At 43.7% G+C, this 27,742-nt stretch overlaps 1 protein-coding gene and 1 non-coding gene across 3 annotated transcripts in view; both read left to right on the top strand.

Annotated features, from left to right (window-relative positions):
- LOC143125733 (enhancer of mRNA-decapping protein 3-like) overlaps positions 1-11,059 on the top strand; it is a 30,400-nt gene extending 19,341 nt beyond the window's left edge. For both annotated transcript variants that reach the window (XM_076287460.1, XM_076287461.1), the window contains 3 exons: positions 5,115-5,268; positions 7,499-7,716; positions 8,817-11,059. In XM_076287460.1, the coding sequence (XP_076143575.1) occupies positions 5,115-5,268; positions 7,499-7,716; positions 8,817-9,163 (719 nt within the window). In that variant the 3' untranslated portion in view covers positions 9,164-11,059. The remainder of the gene's footprint in view (positions 1-5,114; positions 5,269-7,498; positions 7,717-8,816) is intronic.
- Positions 11,060-13,487: 2,428 nt separating this feature from the next.
- Positions 13,488-13,559, top strand: trnam-cau (transfer RNA methionine (anticodon CAU)). The gene has a single exon. It is a non-coding gene; the product is annotated as a tRNA-Met (tRNA).
- Positions 13,560-27,742: the final 14,183 nt, after the last annotated feature.

Below are 27,742 nucleotides of genomic sequence, written 5' to 3'. Positions count from 1 at the left end.
ACACACACACGCACACACAAACACACATACTCATGCACACACACACACACACACACACACACACACACACGCACACGCACACGCACACACAAACACACATACTCATGCACACACACACACACACACACACACACACACACATTCTGAGAAAACCATGCCAGTCACTGTTACACAACTCGCATACCCAGGCATCCTAGACAGGCAGGCTGGCCAAAGTAAACTGGTAGTACATGAACACCTCACGCATGAATGGCTCAATTTTAGCCTCCTGGTTTATTGACTTTTCATCGATCTGGTTCCAATAATTATGTAACCCTTCATCTCCTGGCATGTCAGCACTCACTATTCACTATTCAGCACTCACTATTATTATAAGAATTTGGAGAAATTGGAGGACATGTTTTATGTGTCTCATGGTTGGAAGGATGCAGAGAAGGTTGGCATGTGCGATATAAATAAAGTCAGTGGAAGCTAGTTTTGCAGCCTCTATTAGACTATGTTTTGGAGTCTATTGTGTTGATTCATTTGTGTTTTTATGGAGTAACTTGGACTTTTCTCATGTCACAGTCAGACACAGGTGAGCTATGTGTCAGAGGTGAAGCAAGGCCAGTGAAGAGGCAAAGAGGCTGTGAATAGCAAGATTTAATGAAGCACTAGGAATAATAATAATAATAATAATAATAAAGCATTGTTCAATCATCTTTTGTATCCATGCTGTTGAAATAGCAGCAGAGTAGAGACAACAGGATGGCAAAGTCTGAGCCCTCCCATTATGAGTGACGAGTGGCATGGGTCAAAACGTCTGAGGGAGCATTTAAATAGAATGACTTGCCAATCAATGCACGCTTTTTTAAAATCTTGCCTACACTCTCATGCTAGAAGTAGTCCATGCCCATAGCTTGCCTTGCCACTGGCTGTATAGTGTGCTTTGCAGAGCTCCACAGCCTTGAAGTCTCAGTCAGGCTGTGTGCTCCTGGGTCGTGCCATGCCCTGGTTGGGCCCCTGGGCAGAGCAAGTCGGCCACCGCCTCCTCTCACTACTGTACGAGTGCCACACCTTTCACTTGACACCTTTACTGCGCCAGCAGCAGGAAGCAGGAGGGTGGATGGGTACCGGGCTGGCAGGATAATCCTCCTTCCTGTGCAGCCTGTAATTATCGTGCCGCTCCAAACAGCCCTACATAAACAGCAGCTCCGCCATAGGAACACACACATGAACGCACGCTCGCACGCACGCACACGCACACATGCACACATACACACACACACACACACACACACACGCATAGCATACGCATACACACACCCGGATGCACATACACATACATGGGCATAGACACATACTCAGACACACACCTCCAAAGCCTCTTGTATAAACACACACTTACCTGTAATCTCACTTTACACAAAGGTCAGTGTACCAAATCATATGTTAATGCAAATCTTTCTACACACAAACACACCACACACACACACACCCACACACACAGACACACACACACTCATGCGTATCGGGCCATACTCCAGAATGTACCAGAAGATGTTTGCGGAAACAGCTAAGATTAAGGGGGTTTCGATTGCCTGTAAACGAGTGGATTGACTGGAATGGCTTGTTCAGATTTTGTAGTTATTTAGCGACGCCTAAAGTAAACGAGAAGGGAAATTAGGGGTGTGCTGTTTGTTCACAAGATGACCAGAACACTTGTCACTCGTTTATCTTACTAAGGACCCACTTTAGACAGCAGGCAATATCCAGCCTGTGTAGGCTACTAAGCCAGTTTAATGCAAACTGATACGCACGCACGCACGCACGCATACATGCTAAGCAAATATATTGCCACTCTGGGCATAGACACACTGCCAAACAGTGCTTTTTGTGCGCGCACACACACACACACACACACACACACAGAGTGAATCTGTGCTCTTCAAACAGAGTGAAAGCGAGTGAGTGGCAGCCCTCCCCTTCTGGCACTGTAGCTGTTGTCACCGTAGGGGTTGGAAGACAGCTAGCTAGCCAGGCTGGTAATTGACAGCCCCACAGTACAGGTCTGCACAGCACTCTGTGTTCCTATGCAGCTCGTGCCCCTCCAGGTACCGTCCAGGCTCTGGGTCATGGCAGCCCTGGGCTCTCATTTATTCTCCATCTGCTGCACTTTTCTTCTGCCCTACACAGGGGCATATTTTGGGACTTCATAGAAGGGATTTACCAATTGTGAAATTCTGGGCTGATACCGATGGAAAACAATATAACAATTTGGCAGATAACCGATGCTGATATTTTTTTTATTATTTGTTTGTGTACTTTGTTTTTGTTGTTAATTATACCTTTTAGTTAGCCTGGGTGCCAGCCGAACTTAGCTCCGCCCACAACATTTGAGGTCGGGAAGTTCGTATCCTGACTAGAATCTGAGTATGACGGGTCAGGCTACCTTTTAGTGGCAAGGAAGAAAATATTAATTACAAAAATTACCAGAACCATTTACAAGTCTTTCAGGCCTTCATAGCACCATCTCTGAATGCCCCAGTCAGCATATAACACAACATTTAGCTAGCACGGAATTGATGCGACATAACTGATAAATGTCAACCACCGCCATCGGTAAATGTCATATCAATTTGCTGATAGCCAATCCAGTCAGCAAGGCCAGTATTGGCCCGATTGTGATGTAAGGCCAGAGACGATGCCAGAGACGATGTTAGGCTCTTCTAACCTGTTCTGCACAATAATAATGAACACCTTCAGGTAAAGGTCACCTGCCCTCTAAACTTTCCACTACTGAAGCTCACCTGTCTCATGGCACAACTCTGTACTCTGCTGCAGCTCACCTGTGTGACATCACAACCTCACCTATCTTACAGCCCAACCTCACTCGTCCACCTCTTAAGCTCACCTGTGTTCCCATCACAACCTCACCTATCTTACAGCCCAACCTCACTCGTCCACCTCTTAAGCTCACCTGTGTTCCCATCACAACCTCACCTATCTTACAGCCCAACCTCACTCGTCCACCTCTTAAGCTCACCTGTGTTCCCATCACAACCTTGCCTATCTGCTGCTGTTGCAGCATCCCCATCCGATACTTGATACTTGCAGTAACCAGGTCAGGTCACCTGTCTGACTCACCTGTGGGTCCCCGCCCACTGCCGTGTCCTGCTCCCTGCGGTTATCTCCTCGCGTGCTGCCTCAGCTGTGCGCTACAGGCCACCTGGCCGAGCAGGTTGAGCATTGCGTGTGTGGTGTTGCGTGCATCTGGGCAGTGGTTTTTTCTCGGTGTGTGTATCTACTGTGTGTGCGTGCGAGAGTCCGCGAGTATGACTGAGTGAGTTAGATCGGGCTTGCCAAAGGAGTATAGAAGAGATGACCGACAGACAGCGAGAAATCTTACTCATCTACCATTTTATTATTATGATCTATACATTTTTGGACAAATGCATGTTTATGTAGGCAATATTTTAAAACAGAGTAATGGCAATAAATCACAAATGGAATTGAACTGAGCGAGGGTGAGAGGTCGATAGGGGTAAGGTCACGAGAGGAAGAGGGCAGTGTTTGAGAATTAAGAGGGGAAGGGGGCGTGGAGTATTGGGGCCTTTTGCATGTTTACACAGATGAATTGTATTGGGGGAGAGAGGAGAGGAAGAACATGTTAGGCACTGGGAAGCCACAGCGGTGGCGTAGGAATGCTTGTCTGAGGCACCTGTTGGAATGGCAGCGCGTGTAATTAGCAGGCGGCCTCCGCTCCCTAACCCACCCTCCTCTTCCTGTGCTCCTGCAGCTTGCATGACAGCGTGTAGTTGGGCTTATCACTCGCGTGCAGCTGTGTGTGTTTGTGTGTGTGTGTGTGTGTGTGTGTGTGTGTGTGTGTGTGTGTGTGTGTGTGTGTGTGTGTGTGTGTGTGTGTGTGTGTGTGTGTGTGTGTGTGTGTGTTTGTGTGTTTGTGTGCTTGCGTGTCTGGGCGAGCCTTACCACTAAACCAGCGCTCCCTGGTGTACTCACATATACACACACACACACACACTCAGGCACTTTCACACGCAACATACACATTGTAATATGTTCCCTGTCGTTGTTCTAGAATGATAAAAGAACATGGGTGTGGAGATAAGCAGAGTGATAAGCAGTGCAGCGAGGCACGACACCTGAATATGTGTGTGTGTGTGTGTCTGTGTGTGTGTCTGTGTGCGTGCATATGCAACCTTTCCCATTTAGTTGCAACATACAGTACACCTTCCTGTGGGTGAATGCGATGTGTGAATAGTCCCCTCCCGTGTCTATCTGTGTGTATGGTATGTGTGCGTGAGTTTCTTAGAGAGAGAGAGAGAGAGAGAGAGAGAGAGAGTGAGGCAAACAGAATGGAAGTTCACTGGCTTTGTTCGTATAGTGTCTGTACAGCATGAAGTAATCACTCTGGCATCTGCGGAGCCTTCGCCGCCCTGATGAGCTCTTCACAGGAGGCTATTAACGTCTTAACTGCTTCCCTGTGGCCTTGGTGCCTGCAGAGCCTCTCGACAAGGGAATTGCGGGCTGAAAATGCGCTCTGTATATGTTGCCAAGACAGATAATATTGTCCTGTGTGTGTGTGTGTGTGTACATGTGCTTGTTTATTACAACTGTGATTGTTTTGTATCACTTTGAGTCTGTTCAACAGGAGTTTTGATTATGTCTGTGGTAATTGTGTGTGTCTATGCTTGTACTTGTAATAGGTGGTGTATGTAAACAACATACAGTTGTAAGCGTTAGCAAAAGTCATGTTAAAAGGGCAGGTCACTAACTGGCAGCAGTGCCAGGTGTGAGCAGTGAGCGGTAATATAGTTAGGAAATGAACATAGCTGCCAGTGTAATAAATTCCAGTGTGGCTGTTGCTTCTTGTCCCATCTCCCACCCATCTAACTTTTGCCTTTTTTTGTCATTTCATCACCCCTCCCTAACCCCATCCACAACCCCCCCCCCCCACACACACACACACACACACAAACACACCCATATTTCTACCCACACACACCCCCCCTCCCCCCCACACACACACGCACGCACACACACACACTCATACTACCACCCACACACACACACTCACACACACACACACCCCTCCCTCCGTGTCCTTGCTGCAGACTCGGGTCTGGTGGTGCCCAGCGTGTCCTATGAGCTGCACAAGCGTCTGCTGCGGGTCAGCGAGGAGCATGGCATCTCTCTGGAGCGCAGGCTGGAGGTCACCGGAGTGTGTGCCTGCCAGATGGCCCTCACACTACTGGGAGGGCCCAACCGGTTAGTGTGTGTGTGAGAGATAGAAGTTTGATTATATGTCTATGCAAGGTGTGTGTTTGTGTGTGTGTATGTTTGAGTATATGTGTGCATGTTTGAGCATATAGTTTCACCAGGATGTGCGTCAGTGTGTCTTTGGCAGGGTGATTTGGTAAGTGTTTGTGTGCCATAGTGTGTATTAGTTTGTGTGCTTGCATGGGTGTGGGATTGAGGGAGGTTAATGTGTAAGAGGGGAGAAAAAGATGTACTTTTGTTAAGATGGATGGATGTGTGTGACCAACTGGTGCAGGGTGTGTGTGTGTGTGTGTGTGTGTGTGCGTGCATTTGTGTGTGTGTGTGTTTGTGCACACGTACACTTAACAGACCCTGTTTACTTGTATGTTGCAATGGCATGTTTGGAGTGGGATGATCCGGCTCAGACTAAACACAAGACTCGGCCCTCCTATTCAATGTGTTATTTCCTCAGTTGTCATGGGGATGTATAGCCATTATTGCTCTGTGACACGCTAGCCTCTCCTGTCCCCGTTTCGAGGCCCCAGATTCCTCACAGGCACCACCCCCATCCCCCCTACTACACCCAGTGTGAGTAAACAGTAAACTCCTCTCGACCCTGTAAAAGGCTCAGGTAAAGCCGGCCCGGGTGAGGACCAGGTGTGTCTGGAAGGCCAGTCGTCTGCAGTTAGACGTGTCTAAAAAATCAAGAGATCTGACCCTGGTGCTCCCGTGCACCTTTACTACTGCCCGTCATTAGCGCTTCTCTTTGAAGAGCGACGGATCTACTTTATTCCGGTGTTACGGAGCCTTGGAGCAGAGCTGGAGGAGCAGCAGGCAGATCTGCAGCCCCACCACCACCACCTCTTCCGCCACCTCCACCTCCCAAAAAAAAGTGTTACTTCTTATGTAAATGTAGCACAACCACCTTTCGCTATTTCTTCCTCTCTAACCTCTTGGCACGGTTACAAACAGTTGCATGAGACTGGAGAAAAAAAAAAAAAAGATAAGCGACTGCAGACGATCTGGTCCAAAGGTTTCTTTTGATGGTGTCGGGTATTATATAAGGTGAGTTTTTGTTTAACGTACGTCAGATGGCTCACTGTCCCACTAGCTAGTAATGGATGAATTCAGCACGGCACGTAAGGCCCCACCGGCCCCGCTCCAAACCTTTGCTCTGAAGCTGTTGCCAAGGGTCAAAATGAACAGCTTGTAGGCTATTGTAACAACTCAGTTTGCATAAAGCATATGGTTATTGCTAAACACAGCTAAATATAGCCTATTTTGAATAATAAGCACAATCTTCTGAGTGTTATTTGGAACCTCTTGCTACTTTTTAAGACAATGAAACCTACAAAGTTTATTAGACAGCAAATATTTCCCAGTGCTTAGGTGTTCTTTGGTGTTCATTTTTAGGATGTAGAATATTGTACAGGAATGTTGTACAAGTACCTGTCAGAGGCTGTATCTAAAATGAGAAGCTAGATGGACAAAGTCCATTTTAGACCCAAGACCCAAACCTATGTGTGAGACCTTAACAAGTCTTTGAACAAACAAAACCAAATCTTGGATCAATGAAACAAATTGACCTGTTGTTTTGCATGCATGCATGCTATTTGACTGACCTGTTACTCAGCTTGATCACTCCCTCTTGTCTCTCCGCCCTCAGTCTGAACCCCCAAAAATTGCCTCTGTGGCCCACAGAAACCCATTGTTCAGTTGTTTGAAGGCCCCTGTCTGTCCTGAGGGGTACAAGTACGAAGTACGTTTAGTGACTAACCTCGTTAGTACTCAGAGTAAGTGTTAATTCATCTAAAAGAAAATTGTCTTGGCTTTGCCTTGCGTGGAGAATGAAGCAATAGGCCTCTTCTATTATGTTTACCACTTTAGTCACATTCAAACAAGGAAGAAACTATCAGCAATATTACGAAGAGAGACCATGGAATGTCAGTGACACGAAACGCCATGCAACAGTTACAGTTACGCTTCTCTCTGCTTCTGAGGCAACAGGTCATGAGTGACAAAATAAATCACCATATAAATCACTTGAGTTGATTGGCCCAGGTCCATTACTAAACCATGTACTTACAGTAGAAATACCCCACTGCGCCTACTGATTTCTACAGTCACACAAACATGCATCACCGGTACACACAGGTGCTCTGGCTGGTTTGACTAATTGTCTGTCCCTTATATTCTCTTTAAACCCCCCCCCACCCCCCCCCCCCCCACGCCCATCCAGACTGAACCCCAAAAACGTGCACCAGCGCCCCACGGTGGTGCTCCTGTGTGGGCCACACGTGCAGGGAGCCCAGGGGGTCAGCTGCGGTCGCCACCTGGCCAATCACGAGGTGGAGGTCATTCTCTTCCTGCCCAACTTTGTCAAGATACAGGAGGCCCTCACCCATGAGCTCAGCCTATTCGGACGGGCCTGGGGCAAGCAGGTGTCCAGCATTAGAGGTAGGTATGGCATGGCAAACAAAACCCCTGGTGTCGGTCCGGTCTGAAAAATCAGTGGTGGTGTTGGAGAAGTTGCACATTAAAATGCGCATGTTCACTCAACTGAAGATGATGGGTAGTAAAGTACCCTTAAACATCTCAGTAAATTTACCTTACAGCAAGAACTTTGAGATGGCATATTAATGGTATATTAATAGGTAATTAATATCAGTTTTAGGTAATTAGCATCAGTTGTTCATGAGTGTCTGTAACTTAGCCAACAATTTGGGGCAGCCGTGGCCTACTGGTTAGGGCTTCGGGCTTGTAACCGAAGGGTTGCCGGTTCGATCCCCGACCAGTGGGAAAAATGTGTAAAAAGTAGTTGAGCACTGCTCTCCCATGCCCACATCCACGGCTGAAGTGCCCTTGAGCAAGGCACCTAACCCCTCACTGCTCCCCGACCGCCACTGTAGCAAGCAGTGCTTCACTGTGCCTGTGTGTGCTTCACCTCACTCTGTGTGTTTCACTAATTCACGAATTGGGATAAATGCAGAGACCAAATTTCCCTCACAGGATCAAAAGAGTATAATGAAAAAAAAATCTCACCTGTTAGCTATATTAAATAGATAGATAGATAGATACTTTATTGATCCTCAAGGGGAAATTCAAGAATAGTCATAGTATGGCATAAATCACACTTAATTGGAATGTACTCTTATAACTCATTACCGAGGCTGAGGATGAAAGACATTTCAAAAGCTTGAAATACTGTAGTAATACTTGCTTACACTGTAAAGGTGTACTCTAATAGTTGTTGATACAAGACAAGAATTGTCTGCTGCCCTCTGTTGGTTGAGAAAGGAACAATTGTGTCCCTTTCACCTTTACATAATTTGTTTAAGCATTTTCCTAAGAGGTATGCTTTTATTTATTCAGTTCTTAGAGCCCTAATCTCTTGGCCACAATAATAGTGCATGGATCTTTTGATTGACAGTTATTGACTGATTGACTGAACATTTCCAAGGCTCTTGTTTTCTAATCTGTGGTTACCTGCTGTAGGCATTCCTCTCATTCTTTTTCCATTATGTAACCCCCCCCCCCCCTCCCCCCATCCCAAGCAGACCTGCCAGTAAGCCCGGTCGACCTGGTGATCAACTGCCTGGACTGCCACGAGAACCCGCACCTGAGAGAGCAGCCCTGGTACCGGGCAGCAGCCGAGTGGGCCAACCAGAACCGGGCCCCGGTCCTGAGCATCGACCCGCCAGTCACCGGGCAGAGCCAGGCCCAGGGCCCGGCTGTGGAGGCCAAATGGTCACTGTGCCTGGGCCTCCCCCTGGCACTGGGAGAGGGCGCGGGTCGGGTTTACCTGTGTGACGTAGGGCTGCCCAGACAGGTGTTCCAGGCCGTGGGCATCAACTACTTGTCGCCCTTTGGCTGCAAGTTTGTCGTTCCCCTGCATTCAGCCTAGGCGTCGAGAGATGTTACATTTCGCTCTATAGACACAGACGCAGACACAAACTCACTTGCTCTCTCAATACAAAAGGCACACATAGACTATAGTTTCAAAACACACTCACACACAAAGCACACATTCTACAGTTTTACTATGTTACACACACACACCTCTGTCTCAAGAGTGAGATTAGCTATGTCAGGGGTGAATGCACATATCTGGACAGAGACCTACCTTTAGATGTGGCACTGTAAAATGGCTCTGTGCAATCTATTTTTCTTTTGTCGAGACTTCCCAGGAGACGGTTACAAAAGCAGATGGTTTGGCTCGTGGCACTTTACCTGATAAGGCACTTTAATAGTCTGCTGCTGTAGGACTGCTGTTTGTGTTTTTGGTGGATGGGGAGGGGGGTAGTTAGGGGCAGTTAGGGGTTCACTAGGGTTCAGTGATCGCGTGCGGAGGCTCTTCAGAGGAGGAAAGAGCCGCACTTCCTGTCTCTTTTGTGTGCGTGGTGACACAGCTCTAACCGTGACAGTGGCAACCTTGGAGTCAGAGGCTGTTTACCAAAGAGGGACCACTGTTAGTGGCACCTGACCTCTCGACCCCTCCTCTTTGACCCCTATGATTGGCTGGGGCCTCCTGGTGCACTTCCTTTTTCCTGCTCGGAGTTTTGTGTGGGGGAGTCCTGACACATTGATCCATAGTAAAGCACTACATTCAAATACTTAACACTAATACTTAAGCCATGGACAACAGTTTGTCTGACTTGACAGTTTGGTTTGATTCTGGAACTTTCCCCTTGTCCCCTTCAGTCTCTCTATTGCAGTTTATTAGTTATGTATGTCTTCCTCTCAGTTAAACAGTAGGGTACATTGTATAAGCTAAACAATGACTTTGTGACAGCAATCAGAACAAAGGATAAGTGAAGGCTAAGTAAAATTGAATGTACTTAAAATGGAAATAATAAGGTCATGAGTTTACCCCTACAGGAACTTAATATTGCTGAGAAAGTGCTGCAGAGATTTCCTGAATGTTCCTGTGGTTACTGCCCATGAGGCCTTAGCAGTGAGATTTGCACTGACCTGGCAATCAGGTGTTTTTGAATTTCTATTTCAAATGTTTAGTTAACTTTTTTGTGTGTAGTGGGGCATTTTTTCCCCAGCCCTATTTTTCAGTTAAACATAGTCTACCTCCACACAAATGTGCTTGCGTGCCTGCAGATTCAGTTCCTAGTTATTGACAGTTCATGTGATACTGAGCCACACTGAAGAAACATGTTAGCAAGCCAAGTTTGAAGTCTCATAGTGAAATTGACATGCATTATTCATCAGACATTAAATGTGATTACCACAAGTCTCACATGTTTTGGCAAACTTTAATATCTGAATAGCAAAATAAAAAGCATACCCATTGAGTGCCATTGTGGAGTTATTATAGTTGAAGAAGATTGCTTTAATTATTAGGCTGGTGATGCAGTCAGTTGTTGTGTTGTGAAGAGAATGCCTGTCTTTTCTTCATTAAGTGGCTGTTATTAACACAATGCTGATATGTCACTGGCAACAGGTTATACTACTTGCACAGTGATGAAAGATGTGCCCTATGCCGCCTTCTCATTTAGCAGACACTTGTAATTCAGAAGAAGCTTACAGTACAAGTAGATCTCTATACTACTGTGTGTATGTGTTTATACCACAGGAATACATTATTTGATGATCATCATCTGGGGAGGAATGTTCTTCTGCCATTTCAAGTTGTTTATGTCCACACCGTTTGGACACATTGTCCTGTAGTAAAACACTTTTACACTCAATTTGTTGAATTGTTACATTTGTACACATGTTGTGTAAACTAACATAATCTTTTGTGTCCATCTTCACTTTATTGTGAATTCATTAAATGGGTTTTCAACCACCATGGTTCTATTCTGTTTGTGTTGGAGCAGTCTGCGGTGGGTATATTGACATTTCGAGATCCGCCGCTTCACTGTCAGGTTTCCGCCTGTTCTACGGGGGGAATTTCGGGAGGCCAGATGAGCTCATCCTCACAAGCTGCCTGAATGCCACTTTGATTACAGAGGTGCAGGGTGGAACTTGCCATCTGGTTTGTCAGCACTTATTCTATGTGTGCACAACTGCTTGCTTGCTTTCTTTTGAATGCTTTCTCTAAATTAAACAAAAATATGTAAACATGCCTATTGGATGCCGTTTTAACAAGCATTTTTCCACAGTTTGGTCAGGATGTTACTATTTTGAAACCAGCCTTCATCCATGAAGCACAAAGCCTCCTAGTGACCAATGCTTGCAAGTGCACTGACTGACAGTCAACAAATAAATGAATGAGACGTTACACTCTTAGTATAAGAGTATAAGGACAAAGCCATTATATTTTAACAATCAGCATACAACTGCAGAAGGAATTCATTGTACTCCAGATGCAGGAGTGTTTTTACATTAAAAATGCATTACAGTTACACTGTATTGCTCTTGCAGAAATGCAGTAGGCTATTTTGGACATGTAACTGCATATAACATGCGTTCACATCAGAACATTTGCAGTGTATATTCTGTACGTCAGAATATTTGCAGTAGCCTATATATTGTAGTTTTTTGTCCTATAAAGCAGTTATTTTCAGTAGGGGTGAAACCAGATAAAGAATGGAGACCAAGTTTGGCACAGAAATAGAGGTTTGACTAAAAAATGGAGAAGCAGTTAAGGCCTCTCTCAGGCCTAATCAGCATGGCCTGACTCAAAGTTTTTGCCCCCATAAGATCCGCTTTGAGCTATTCAACCCAGCCAACCTGGTCATTTCCCACCTATTTTAGCCTACCATCAAATGCCTGACCTCTTTAGAAAGCTGAGACCCTGTAGTTTCTTAGGAAACAATCATATAACACAATTAGGATTAATTGTGTGAAGTACTGTCACGGAGTTACAGAGGGTAGAATATTGTTTTTTCTTCTTCTTTCTACCAGGTTACAAACATTTTTGAACTGACCACATTTCAGCCCTCTAAGTCACTTGAAACACAACTGTGCCCTAGCATCAGGTCTTGTGATGCTGTGTGTAAAAGTGGATGAATATAGAAGAAACAATGAGTGGTTTACACAATTATTTTTAAAGGCATGTCCATGCGTTTTGCAAAATGCCCTATGGAGACTCCCCGTAAGACTTTTGGTTACCCAAAATGCATACTGACAATAAAAGGTGTATTGTGAATGAACCCCTTGGTAGAAGCATAATCATGGTATCAAATGAAAGCTTACAATCTGAAGTTTCTTGTTGGTATTTAAATTGTATGCCAGGGGTTCTGACATAGAATGACTACACAAAATTGAATTGAATTTAAATTGAATTGAGACATAGTAAGATTAATTTGACAATGCACATGAAAAAGGTTGTCATGGATTCCCAAGAGTCCAAGCTTTCAAATGGTGTGTAATATTACTATGTTACAGAGTAATATGGTGCATATTTAGATTTAGAATGTTGGGGGAGGTGGGGAAGGGGGGTAAGCGTGACGTGGCCGGTACACTGTCTCATAACAAATCCTTGTTGAGTTTGTGTCATGTTTAGGAGGATAGTTTTGTGCTGCATTATAGCTTGTTATAAATCCATAGTTACACATATCATGTTGTGATATAATTTGTATCAACTTAAGTTCTATTGGATATTACCAGTTTTTAACTTCCATTCCGTTCAAGTCAGGAAGGGGAAGATTGGGGAAAGGTTCCAGTGGGGGCTGGCATAAAGATGGGGAGTGAGTGTGTGTGTGTGTGTGTGTGAATGCAGTCCATCTGATCAACAGGTAGGCCCTATGTGCCTGGACTCAATTTTATACACTGACCATCTTCTCTCACCCATTCATTTCTGACCAGGGGTAGCCTGCACATGGGTGTTCTAAAGTTAAAAATAAATAAACACGTAGGCCTACAAATTGTTATGCAAATTATGAAAATTGCTTTTGTGTGTTCAGATGTCCTATGTTAACAAAGTTATTGAGCCTATGATAGTCAGAATAAAGTAATAATATTTTTGAGATAAGAGAAAAAATTGTAATTTGATCGTAGCCTAACACAACAGGAGGGTTAAATGACGAGTTAGCTTTTAGTTGTTCAAAATACAACGCCAAAGCTTTACACTTGGAAATCGAAGACGTCGGTCCTAATTGCACCTACCAACCAAGCTGGTAATGAGGTAAAAGCATGATCGTCTCGTTTATTTTATTTCAATTAGGCTATTAACGGAACAGTGAGATTTCGGAGGTAAACACATTGAGAAAGCTTGCAATTCAGGTGACGCTATAGCTTTAAAAACGATTGTTTTCGAAAACGTTTTCCGCAGCAGAGTGGCGCAGCGGAAGCGTGCTGGGCCCATAACCCAGAGGTCGATGGATCGAAACCATCCTCTGCTATGATCTTTTTCGCTCGTGGGTATTTTACATGTTGATATAGTATACAAATATGTTTGGTTAAAAACATATGTAGGCCTATGACCCATATTATGCCGTCAAGAAGAAAATCGGTAGCGAAGTCTGTGTTTTATCTTAGGCTATAACATGAAGTTGTGTGTGAATAATGGTTGTTATGGAAAGCAATTAGGCTACTTTTAAAACGTAAGTGCACAAACCTAAAGAGACATTATCATTTCAATTGGGTGGTTCATTTTGCCCCATATTTCACAATAGCACGATTTTAACGTCTTCAGACACTAGATGGCAGCAAAACATCGGAAGGATTTGTAGCCTACCATTGTTGGAAACTGCTGACACGTCAAATAAAAAGCTAGGCTACATTTTACCATTTTACTAGTCTTAGACTAGAAGCACCCAATAACTGAGCCTCTTGTATTAGCTAGAGACCACAAAGTAATTTTTCTCTTCAACTAGGCCTATAAACAAATTGCTATTGGTTTTGTTTAGGAGGTGTTTCATGTTGGCACTATGACCAGCTGCCATGTGAGCTATGAGATATAGGCCTATCCTCTCCCTCATGACCACTTGAACTCACCTCTTAAGCAGTGTCCATACTGTGTATAGGTCAGTGTGCAATGACCAACACTCTCAGCCCCTTTGGTACTGCAGGGTGTCTTATTGTGGAGTGTTTTTGGTTGAAATGTCAAATGCGGAAGGGGGCTTTGTTAGTCTGAACAACAACAACAACACCAAACTACAACATAATAAATACATAAATAAATAAATAAATAAAACATTTCTCTCTCAGCGTCTAGTCAGCATCCAAGACCTTTAAAAACACAGTAAGAAAGGTTACATTAATGAATCATGGATATGTTAAAATAATGGAATGTGGGACAGACAGACCCCATGCGCCATGCTTCATCAGTCTTAAATAGATCAATAGGCAAACGTGCCTTCAAATACTGATGGATGAGCAGAGTGTCTTTTTTAAAATCATCTCATGAATTTGTTGTTCATATACCTTATTCTTTCTAAAGACAAGCTCTGAGCTGACATTGCTTACCAACCCACCTTCTGTAATGAGTCTCATCAACACAATGACTCTATACTCAATACAAAGAAGTTGAAAAGATCAAAGCAGCATGATGCCTCTGTGCAACATTGAACCAGAGACTGACTGCAGTTTGTCATCAGCAAGAAACAATTTAGATCAGAAAGACATTTGTCCCCTCTTTATCTCTGCTGTCAGAATCTGAACAAGTGGAGAAAACTGTTTGGAGGCGTAATCTAAAATCTTGGGATGTGGTTCTTTGAATTTGTTCAGTCTTTTTCTTTGCTTGTATTAAATTGTCAGTGACAGGCCTAACTGAGTCTGGGGATTTTCTCTACATAACTTTATACAGCTTATCTCATGTGAATTGAATTGAGCTTTGTTTTTTCCCTCCTCAGCTTTTAGCTTCCTTTTATTCAACAAATGAACAAATTGCTTTGCCACGCGTCTGAAAGACAACAAAGCACAAATTACACCATATGAGGTGTGTGGTTATTTACTCTGTCATGCAGACATCTCCTGAGTCCTGAGAACTACATGTTGTGGTGACTTAGTGACAGAACCAAACCAAACCCCTTATTGAAGCAGAACAGCTATACCACCAAGGTTCTGTTCTGGTTCATTTTGGTTAATTTAGCTCAGGCAGCCATTTCAAATAATTGTGGATGTTGGCCTTTTGATCTCTTCTGTTTGGTGATTTTTCACTCTTACAGGGACATGCATGAGTTTTTTTTTTTTGTCTTTTCTTCTTTCACCATTATCTGTTCCTTCAACACTGTCTGCAGGGCTTCCACACACAGCTGCTCGAAATCATTCAATATGGCGGAGTCACACACACACACACACACACACACACACGCACACACACACATACACACACTGGTTTGATTACAATGGGAAATAACATGGCCGACTGAGCTTTAAGCTCTAACGTGTTGTAAAGAAGATAATGTAAATTGCATTTGCTCTGTTTGTGTGCCTCAGACTGAGCACCGACAATGTAGCCGGTGATGGCACTGTGTTTCATAAAACTAACCTCATTTTTACTGTCTGTCCTGTTATCTTACACTGCCTCTCCTTGTGTCTTACTTTCTTTTGTCCTTTCTTTGGAAAAGTATAGTATGGGGAAATGTAATAGGTGTGTTTGATGCCACATCATTTTTTAAAATACACTTTTCCTCCCTGTTGAGCACTCTCCTCGTCTGGCGAATCACTAATATCCCGGCTGTGCTCAACTGAACCAACTATTCTTTCCAGACAATCACATAATCAATCACTGTGCCATTCTCTGACAAGCCCATTGGAGAGTGCCTGAACAGAGCAGGGATGGAAAGACCCCTTTAGCCTGCCATAGGACAGAGAGAGAGAGAGAGAGAGAGAGATGAAAGAGAGAGAGAGAGACGGTGACTGTAGTAACATGTTAGCCTCTGTTTTGAGTGTAGTTCTGTTGCAAAACACCTAAAACATGGACACGGAATGTCTGAACAGACTGCACATAGCATGCTGAAAACCACATTCTTCCCGCTTAGGCTATAGTCTGTTTTGAGGTGGACATTTTCCACTTTTTAAAAGCAAGTGTAATCCCGATTGCTTGTTAGATGTGTGAATAAAATAAACTTCCAGAAACAATATGAATACATTCTGACTTCTGATCTTGGCATCACTTTTTCACCTCAATTTGTTTGTGATAACTCTTCGCTGCCCAAATATGTTTTCTTGTTGAAGAATTCCTGTCCTGTTTACTATTATCCCAGCTTGATGACACGTTATTATCATGTCTATTAGTGGTGTGCCTCTCTCCCGCATAAGATGTTACCTAGATAGATCGGCTAGATACAACAATAATATTATGAAGAGTTTTGTTCCAAAACGCTACAGTATATCCACCATTTTAATGAATTTTCTTAAATCATTTTTTTACATTTGGTTTTCCAAGTAATTTCAGTAGAACTGTAATTGGGTATTGTTATTTGATTTATCTTTCAAAACAACACAACTGCAATTTGATTGATATTACCTGAAATACACAATTAAATAGCCTGACTTTTTACTTAAAAACGGAGATAGCATTTTGGAACCAAACTCTTCATATGATGCAGGGATGATTCATGTAACAATCTGGTGTGAGGCAGTGTGCTGCAGCTGGATACAGCTCTTAATTTTGTTTCATGTAGACACCAATTTTCCATTATGAATTAAATAAAATATAGAATAGCACACAATAGTAGCGCCACCAAGTGTCCCAGATCTGGAACACATGAAATTGTGGTGCTGATTGGACATTTATAATTGGTGTGATTATGCTACACAAAGTTCAAAAGTGAATAAAAAATCCAATGCAATGAGACATCCCTGTGCATATTCTGATGTAATGTAGTCCAGGCCATGAAAATGTCTGGTGTTACCCTGCAGTGGTATCAGATGAAGTGCAGGAAAGTCACAGCTAGATTATTGGTGAGACTCACTCCAGGAAATAAGCGGTCCAGCTTACAGTCACCCAAAAAATAACTAGCATAGTCTGCACTGCACTGGCATCGTGAAAGCTATTTTGCTGAATTGTGTTTTTCATTACGATCCAATTACAGTCGTAATCAACAATAAACTATACAATTTTTGTCATGATAATGAAAAGAAACCAACTTTTATACTCATCTTACCAGCAGTGTTAGGCAGTGATGGGCAGTAACACGTTAGAAGTAATGCACTGTAATCCAATTACTTTTTTCAAGTAACGAGTAAAGTAGGGATTACAATTGCAAAAACAGTAATTAGATTACTTTACTTTCCTGCAAGCAGCCTGTTACTGCGTTACTAAACTGTGATTTTGCCATAGACAGTAAAATAATTTGGGATTTTGCCATATGGATTTTGTGAGACTAACTCGTGACAATGATGTAGGCTATAGCTGCGTGATATAGATGTAAACAACAGACACACGTGTGCAAGACATGGAGTGCGGGAGAGAGCGCGAACATGGAGCATTTAATTCATTGCAGTTCAGACATTACGAAAAAAACATTAACGCTGTACACTCTTCATGGGAAGAAACATGTTGTCTACAGCGAAAAATTCCACCTTAAATCTGAGCAAGCACCTAGCAAGCCGGCACAGAAATGTGATACTCATTGAGACACCCCCAGATCCCGACATGAAGGCTGCAGCAACAGGTGAAAATAGAGGACGTCGCGGGTTCCCTGTAGCCTACTGGCCCGTTATAACAGGAGCCAGGGCATTATAATATTCTGGCTGCATTCACTGTGGTTTGGAAAATGGGCAAAAATATAATGTGGTCTTTGCCTTTTTGTAATGGGGCTGGTGAGTGTTGAAGTCTTCAATAATTCGTTTCCCTTAAACCAGCGTTTCTCTACTGGTTCGCGGAGACATGCCAGGTGGGGCGCGAAAAACAGGAGTTTTTTTAATTTATTTTTTTATCTGTAGCCTAGGCCCAGGTAGCACCCGATGCGCAATGGACGCATGTGTTATTCATAGGGAAGCGCTCGTGTCAAGGCAGCGTGAGCGCATGTTTGAATCTGCAAGCACGTTCACTAATGAACATTTCATTTCTTGAAGCTGGCCTATCTTTGCGATATATTTGGAAAGCTCAATGAGTTAAATATCCAGTTACAAGGCAAAGACAAGCACCTACCTCACCTAGCAGATAAGATTACTGCATTCACCAAAAAACTTGAGGTATGGGACAGGCGCCTCGATCGCAACAGTATGCCTTTAAGAATCTGAGTGAAATCGCTGAAACTTCTGCTTCGGGAGCCACTCTTGTGATCCCATGTATTAAACAGTAGGCCTACATCACATCCCTGCAAAGTTTATTTCAAAAATATTTCCCAACCAGCAGTGCTCAGTATGACTGGATTATGGATCCATTTAATGCAGCATGTTGGTATTTCATTTAATATATTGTACAATGCTGTAAAATATTGGCTTATGCTTCCTAATATGTTGCTGGAAAACAGAAATATGTGTGTTTAATTTACAATGGCACATTATGTATTTATTTATTATTATATCTGCAGCACCAGCTGATTTTAACTCTGCTGAAGAGGATATATTTAGAACTTGTCATTATTTCAATACATTTGACAATTTTAAGCTTGACCTACCACTTTCTTAGAGCAATGAGGGACAGGTGGGGCTCGAAAAGGCCCCCTTGATCAAAGAGGGGAATGAAAGAAAAAGTTTGAGAACCACTGCCTTAAACTAAGCATTTACATGAAGCACAGTAGCCTATGCCGATTGAAACACATTCCACTCAGATAGGTGCTACCAGGCTCATATAGGCTATCACTTTTAATTGCAAACAGAAAATGTCTAGCTAGCTGTTTATACCAACTTAATATCATGACTATTGCTAATATAGTGCCAAATGTGGAGTTTGTGGACTAGCCATAGGCTTATATTTGAATGGAGCTGATCATTATGAGAGTTGTATAGATGCTCTTAAAGTGACAGTGCACCATTTATAAATGCATCAAATTAGTAGTATTTCTTAAGAAATATTTTAAACTAACAGTTCTGCTTTGGGCACCAAAATAGCCAGCAGCGGCACTGCACACACACAGTTCAAACACATACTCTTCTAGACATTAGAACAGCCTAAATGTGGCATGCAACATCATTTTCTGTTTTGGTAAATGCATTACTCCTCTCTGCACTGCAACTGTTAAAAGATGTAAATGTTAATAGAGACTTTGGTTTTAATATTTTATTGCTGTATTTTATTTACATCTATTCGAATGAAGGAGTATACACACCAAAAAGTTAAGATTGAAACTAATAAAACCAAGTGTATTCAGGTTGTGTATAGCTAGTGTGTTTTTGTTAAGTAACTAAGTAAAGAAAATAGTAAAGTAACTAATTACTTTTGAAAATAAGTAATCAGTAAAGTAACTAGATTACTTTCTTGGATAAGTAATCAGTAATCAGTAACTAATTACTTTTTCCAAGTAACTTAACCAACACTGGCACGTCCTGGTACATCTGGTAAATCTGGGTGTGTTCAGACCCACATGGATCAGATGGGATCAGCTGCAACATTTAATAGATTTGTCCTTGGCCCATGTTATACATATTCAGCAAATTTCAAGGACATTTGGCCTGTAGTTGTATCCTCCTATTAACAAACAAATCAACCAGCCAACCCAACCAACAGGGGTGAAAACATAACCTCCTTGGTAGAGGTAATAACAATAATAATGAGGGGTATGCAATATTAACAGGTGTCCCAATTAACAAAATAAATTATAATCTGACTATAATCTGTTGTAGCCGACAGGCTAATGCTAGCTGCTTTCTGTTAGGTTGCCTTTTAAATGCTGTGCCTAGACTGACTGGAAATATGACTTCATTCACTATATACAGCAATAAACCAGTCCTACACTACACACAAATGTGAGCTCATGTTTGTGTTGACCAGGGTAGTGTGTCTGTTACATCCAGTTATTACCAGTTTGTGGATTAGTTTTATTTGAGAATTTAGTATATATACTTTTTTGATCCCGTGAGGGAAATAATGTAGAATGGCCATTGTAGTAGGCTAAAGTGACTTTACTGTCACTAAAGATCATGTAAAGATTTATTAGTGAATGAGGCATGTTTTCAAAGGAAATTGACTTCTAACGTCAGGTTTCCTACAGTATAGTTCAGATTATGTCAGAATTTGTATCAAAGCTTCAGTCATCGAGTTTGTAGCACAAACCACTAAAGTGGTTGTTTGTATATTTAGATTGATTCAGGGATCCACATACCGATGCAGTGTTTTTTTTTTTTAAGTTAGAAACAGTTTCCGATATGTGCCGGTAGATTGTTTATATAAATCTATTTAGGGCAGCCGTGGCCCACTGGTTAGCACTCTGTACTGGTTGCCGGTTCAAGCCCCGACCAGTGGGCCGCGGCTGAAGTGCCCTTGAGCAAGGCACCTAACCCCTCACTGCTCCCCGAGCGCCGCCGTTGTAGCAGGCAGCTCACTGCGCCGGGATTAGTGTGTGCTTCATCTCACTGTGTGTTCACTGTGTGCTGTTTGTGTTTCACTAATTCACTTCACCGATTGGGTTAAATGCAGAGACCAAATTTCCCTCACGGGATCAAAAAAGTATATATACTTATACTTATTTCCTGATGACTAAACTTTTGATTTGATTTTTTTTTTTTTGTCGGCCAGTAGTTCCATTTAATTGCACTGCTAATTATTTGTAGAGGGTGGTGAAGAGTTGATTATCTGATTAGCTGCAGATTTTTGTGTTCAACATAAAATAAAAAGGCACAATGTGAGCCTTCTGTGGACTGGCCAAGTCACTGTTTACACTGCAATCTCTGTATGCATGTATGCATCTGCCCCCTAAAAAAATGAAGTGAGTAGAGCAACATTAAAGGAGTAGTAGAAAAAAATGAGAGAGAGAGAGATGGAGGGAAAGAGAGAGTGAGTCAGAGAGAAAGAGAATAGTGATGTGTCGGTCGCTTTCAAGTGTGCGATAAGGGCCTCTCCTGTCTGATAGCCAATTTCTTTTTTCATTCACTTCCTTTTATTTTATTTTGTTGATTAAAACAAGACAGAATAGGAGGCTCTGTTCTCAGTACTGCATGGCCACGGACTTTATGTTGTGCTGTGCGTGCAATGCAACCTGTCAGTACATGTGATGTACAGACAAGGATCTTGCCATGAGGAAAGCAATGGAGTGTGACAAAAGCGGGAAACTAGATGAGTGACAGTTGCATGTCACATGATGAGTCAAAACTGCTAAATATGGCTGAATTATAAAAGCCAAATGACACCAAATGAAGAGCTGTTTGGGAGCCAAAAGAGCTGGCTCCTATTGCTGCGCAGAGAGAGAGAGAGAGAGAGAGAGAGAGGCAGAGAAAGAGAGAGAGAGGCAGAGAGAGAGATGGATGAGGATGAGTACCATGCCTTCAGCAGGTTCAAGCAGGCAAAAAAACATCAGCCCAGTAAATATTCAATTTAAAGGATCTCCAGATAAGAGGAGTTGAAAAATGGAGGCAGAGCCCATTCTTCTAGATAAGAGAGGACGGCGGCATCTGGAGGGAAGCAGATAGCAAACTCCCACGCCATCCCGGAGACCTTCTCCTCATGTGCTGCTCCGAAGGAAAGGCGAAGAAATAGTGCGCTTGCCTTTATCGCCAGTTCACAATGCATTTATATTCATTTATGAGGCAGCGAAAGCCTGGCTTCTCCTCCGGTAATCAAGCAGTCGCTCATCATTTTCATTTATTTATTTTATTTTTTCTTCTAGTCAGTGTAATGGTGATTAGAGAATTTCAAACTCGACACACTGCAAGATGGTGTCTCACCCTTGTGCTTCTAAATCAAACATTCGGTTGTAGCACACTTGTCAGAAATGTCCTGCCAGCGCTGCATCCATTTAGATACTCTCTTCAAAGCTTTTTTTTTTTCCTTTTTGCCTTTCTCAATCGCTCTCAATTCTTTTTCTCTCTTTTACCATGATAGTCCCACTCTCTTTTCCTTTTCCCCTCTCTCTCTCTCTCTCTCTCTCCCTCACACACACACACACACACAAACACACACACCAGCTTACACCCAGACACACATTCACCCAGAACCTCTGGAGGCGGATTAATTTGGTGTCCCTGACAAAGTGTGCAATCTATTCAAACGTTAATGAACTCACAGAAGACACGGCGTCGGCCTTTCAGTTCCTCAGCTCCTCGGGCTCGGCCAGCTCTGGCCGGCAGCTGGCTCGTCTGCCCGTTTCCACAGTGACCGGCGCGCGCGCTCGCCCGTGTGTGCGTCGCCCAGGCCCCTCTGGTGTGCCACGGCCTAATGCTTTTGTCACAGTGCTTTATCTCCCCGCTCACTCAGGCAGTGCATTGAGTCATCCTTCATTAGTCTCCACACACACACACACACACACACACACACACGCGTGCGCTCGCTCGCTCACCTGCGGCCGGAGCCTGAATACCTAATTTTCTCAGCAGGGGCGGGTGGGCTGGGTCGATAGGAGATCTCACCAGGCGAAAACAGCGAGGGTGACCTGAGTGTTGGTCGGCGCGGGCCTCGCAGTCGAAGCTGTTACCGCGGCGATAAGAGTAGCGCAGAGTGATAACCTTCACGTGGTCTCGAGGACACTGTGGGCTCCCTCCATGCGTGGATTACTGCAGTGGCTTTCCTCTGCTTTCCTTTCTTTCTTTCTTTTTTTCTGTCTTTCTTTCTCATTCCACCTCTCTTTTTCTTTCCCTCCATCCCATCTCCTGAACTCCTTTACTGTTAATCTTCTTCTCGCTCTCTCTCTCTCTTTCTCTCTCTCTCTTTATCTCTCTTGCTCCCACACATATGGGCGCACACACACACACACACACACACACACACACACACACACACACGTATGGTTTCAACCTTGAGTTCTCTGCTCTGCTCTGGTTCATTTAATGGGTTCGAAGAGAAGGTTAATGTTGTGTCTGTTGCAGACGTAGTCACAAGCGCACTACAGAATGCCCCAAATGCCCCCTCAAAAAGGAAAAGGCGCTTTTTTTCCTTTCAGATACTCAGGCAGATGTAATCTCTCCTAAATATTGGGACTAGACTCTTGTAGAAAGGTGTACAGGACAAACCTATTAAGAGAAAGCCTGTGACATTTTGATGAATTGATTGCATTAAAGAAGTTTGTAGCCTGCAGAGATTTTCATTATGATCCGCCGAAAACACTTTTGGTAAAATAGAACGGCGTGAAGAGCAGAGAGCAGAGATCAGACACACCGGTCGAGGGGAAAGCGCTAACACATACGCGGGAGGGAAATCGCTAACACATACGCGGGAGGGAAAGCGCTAACACTCGCACAGAATTGGGCCTCTATTAAATGCTGTTCCACTACGTTATTTTGGCATTGCACCGAAGTAGAGCTCATGCATGCTCTAGACTTGTGAGTGGCTGTCTCAGAAAGAGTACAGGCTAACTTTGTTTGGATCATGGTCACATCAGTATCTCCTCTACGATCCTATGCTGTGCCAATATGTGTCTGGTGTGGTGTCACAGCAATCTACTTGGAAGGACCCTGCTCACAGTCTATATTAAAACCTACTAATATTTTCTCATCCATCATCCAGTCGTACAGTGTGTTTTATTTTGTGGTGTTTCACCACATTTTTTTATAACATGTAAGCATATATAATATTTGTATATTCTGTTTCTGTTTCATTTGAATTTATCAAATGAAACAGAACTCTAACTCAAACCTGCCAAGTGAATCCTGACCATGAAAGCGAAAAGGAGAGTAACAGTTTAATCATCCTTTTAGACTATCCCTCTGATTCTCTAAATCTGTCTCTCACTGGGTCGTTGCCATGGCTTCTAATCATGTCTAATGGCTCACCGTCATTGGAGTAAAGATTGTCTTTTTCTGGGTTATCTTGACTTGAGCAGAGATCATTGCCAAATCTTCACATTAATTCACTGGAGCCTTAAAATGTGACATTGGTAACATTATGTTCACATTTTCCTGGCGGGAGGGGGCGTTAAACAAATCATTATAGAAGGTCAAATGGCTGTGTGTTAGTCTGTGGTCTGTGTTAGGGCTGGGCGATATGGACCAAAACTGATATCCCGATATTTTGGGGCTGATTGGCGATATACGATATATATAGCTAAGTGTTTCGTATTCACTCAACATGACAATTATGACAACACAACCAGCTTTAATTAGAATGATTTCAGACTGCTCTAACACAGCTGTTCAAAAAAGTGTAAACAATAACATAGGCCTACCAAGACCAATAGGCATAGTAGGCTACAGCTGCTCTGATAAAGCTGTGCAAATAACTAAAGACCAATAAGTCGACCCTGACTGACAACACAGGCCTACATTGTACTGCACAATGCAATATTTTGGGCACAAAAATATTGCAGTAGCCTACTGCAGAAAAAACCCTGCAGTTTTGTCACACAATGCAGTTTGTTTTACCGGGGTTTGATAGGGCCTAGATGACAAGCAAATGTAGCCTATTATGGCCTAGATATGTGTGACTTGCTATCGATACCAATTAATTAGTTTTAAACAATTAGGCTACTTAAACAACGTAACTGAGTCACTCACCAAGAGTGTGATAGATGCTACCGTCATTTTGTATGCGTTCATTACCATTTTTGCATGTTCCGGTTCGTAAGAAAAAATCCCTATGCACGATTGATTGAATGGGGTTTCGGGAATCATAAAAAATTATGCCCTTAACTGCTCGCGAGTCCCCGCGTGCATATCCTCTTAATAAAATCAGTGTGTAGGTTGTCTCCCTTAGGACTTTAGATCTGCTATATCGCTAAACACAAGCACCCATAAGTGTATTTAAATTAGCTAGGCTATGTACCAAAAATGACATTTTACCGTGAGACTGCGTGTACAAAACCGCTTGGAGCTTGAGTGGAATTTTCACATTTAACAACGAGAATTCTCGGTCTAGCCATTGATGTGCCGACGGAAATAGGCATCAGCACCAACCTCTGATCACGGTAAACTAAATCTGACTTAGTGTCCATCATGTTTGAAAGTTTGTAGTGCTGCTAGGGAGAACGTGCACATGCAAGGGGCGCAGTTGAGCAGAGCTGCGGCTATCTGAAAGGTCTGACCACAGAAGAGCAAGTGACTTTGATAAAATGGCCCATTATTTGACATAATACCGGTATTACGATATTGTCTCAACTGCATATCGTTTTCAAAAATATATCGGTTGTAGTCGTAATACCGATATATCGCCCAGCCCTAGTCTGTGTTAGTCTGTGCACATAAAGATCTGTGTGTGTTATACTGTACTATGGACTATGAACACCCAGCCTAAAACCCAGACCTCATTTACACACCGTAATACACGAACACTCTTATGCACACAGATTAACACACAGACCCCTATGCACATAGCCTAAGACCCAGAACCTAATGCACAAAGACTTGCGCAGAGAGAGCTTAACACACCTCAGTTTCAGAGCGCAAAGCTTGAGTGCTTTCAGGCACTGATGGGGGCCCAGGGACTGTGAATCCCCTCAGAGTGGGATTTAAAGCCGCCTGGGACAGGTCAATTAGACAGGTGAGACTGTTTTTACTTAAGGCCTCCGTCAAAGCTCATTCTTTCCCCTGTCTCTCGCTATTTGTCTTTCTCTCTTACCACATATATTTTGCCTTGTCCATCTCAACACAAACATACCAACTCGTTCTCTCTTTTTTGTCTCATTTACACACACAGACACAGACACACAGAGACACACACACACACACACACACACACACACACACAATCACTCTGATTCTAATCTATCTTTCTCTCTCTTACTCAGACACACAGACACCCACGCACACACATATACACACATTGCTATTTCTCTGATCTGTCTTTCCCTCTCTCTCACACACACACACACACACACACTATCTCTGTCTTCTCTCGCCCTGTCTCTCACGGGTTAAAATGCACAGCACTGTGTTCTCCGGCAATCTTAATGAAGATCTGTAGTCAGCCTGAGGAGCCACTGTCAGCCATGCAGGCCTGGGAGAACTCTGTGCTCAGTCTTATCACACTGGATGCCATTAAATCAGCTGTCTCTCGCACAAATCTCTTCAACCCCCCCACAACAACCCCCCCCCCCCCCATCAGAGATTAGCACCCAGCGATTTCCTGCTTCACTGCTACTGGCTGCGAGCGTCAGACCATGCTGGTGTGAAACAACCACAGGTGAACTTTAGTCATCACAGAGAAAAGGGAGTCAGGGTTTCAGATACAGTGGTTCTGTTGTATTGTATTATATTGTGTTTTTGAATTCAGCTTGTTTATTGAGGTTTGAGCAAGGCAATTTGACACACAAAAAAATCCCGGTGTTTACAGAATCTAATGTATGGTCGGTAAAATGAAATGCCTGCAGGAATGAAGAATTAAATCAAGGAAATGGGATTAAGTAATCATCTTCATGGCAAATGAATTCGACCCCATGCATGTCTTTTTCAGCGAGTCAGGTAAAAGTACAGGGGATTGATTTGTGACCATTCGTGCACATGAAACACTAAGAATGTCAGAAAATTACAGGTCTTGTGCAGTGCTGCAGGTTTGAAAATCCATTAAACAGTGTTTTGCGACAAGATCCCCATTTCACTGACACAGCACATCATTAAGGTCCCTCTAAAAGCAAAAAGCCATTTCCAGGTGACCCTCCTCTCTGACATGTCTCACACATCGTTTTTCTCTCTTACACATACACACACACACACACACACACACACACACTGTTCAGGCTCTCAGACAGGCTCTTTGTCCCCAGCCGTTCTCATCTCTCTAGGCATAGCCTCAGGTGCTGTGTTATCATCAGAAAACAGTATTCTGGCTCTGTGATTGTCTCAGCAACAGCAATGTGTGTGTTTGTGTGTGTGTGTGTATGTATGCACGTGTATGTGTGTTGTGTTTTTGCATGTATATATGTGTGTATGTATGGTGTGAATGTGTGTGTGTGTGTGTGTGTGTGTGTATGTCTGTACAGTGTGTGTGTGTGTGTGTGTGTGTGTGTGTGTGTGTGTAGGGGGAGATCGGACCCCATTTAGCTCTTCTCCGCCCCTCATCTTCCTCTTATCCTGTTCCATCAGTCTGCAGGGCAGCATAGCGGGACCGCTGCCCTCACACACAGCCTCTTAGCGACAGGCTGGCCAGCCTGCACCAGGGGCTCCAGCAGCATGGCTCTCTTAGTCGCCGCCTGGGAGGGGCCCCCCCCCTGCTCCTCCCGCTCTCCCCACAGCGCGCTGAGCGTCTCGGGGGGCTGGTAGCCCGGCTCGCAGGGGTCCAGTGGGTCCTTGGAGAGCAGGATGCTGATGGACGGCACGGTCCGATGCACGGTCATCTCGGAGGAGGTGCCGCTGCCAGCACCACTGCCACCAGCAACAGCAGCAGCAGCAGCGGGCTCCTGGCTTTCCCAGACTTCGCGCACGCCCTTGTAGCAGAGCTTGGTGAGCTGGTGGAGTCCGCCCAGCTTGCGTTTCATGATCTCCGCGCACGTGATGGTCTTGGTGACGGCACGGCCAGACCCGGAGAACACCACCTGTCTCAGGCCCGCGGAGCCGGCAGCGGACACGGCCGATCCGGAGGACGCTGAGCTCCCGGTTCCGCCACAGAGCC

Source organism: Alosa pseudoharengus, unplaced genomic scaffold (genome assembly GCF_046254945.1).
Source record: "Alosa pseudoharengus isolate Yale_2024_CS ecotype anadromous, Long Island Sound unplaced genomic scaffold, YU_APseudo_1.1 YU_APseudo_1.1_scf_16, whole genome shotgun sequence".
NCBI classification, from domain to species: domain Eukaryota; kingdom Metazoa; phylum Chordata; class Actinopteri; order Clupeiformes; family Clupeidae; genus Alosa; species Alosa pseudoharengus.
The sequence above is the reverse complement of the archived record's forward strand: the minus strand, read 5'-3'. Positions and strand labels throughout refer to the sequence as shown.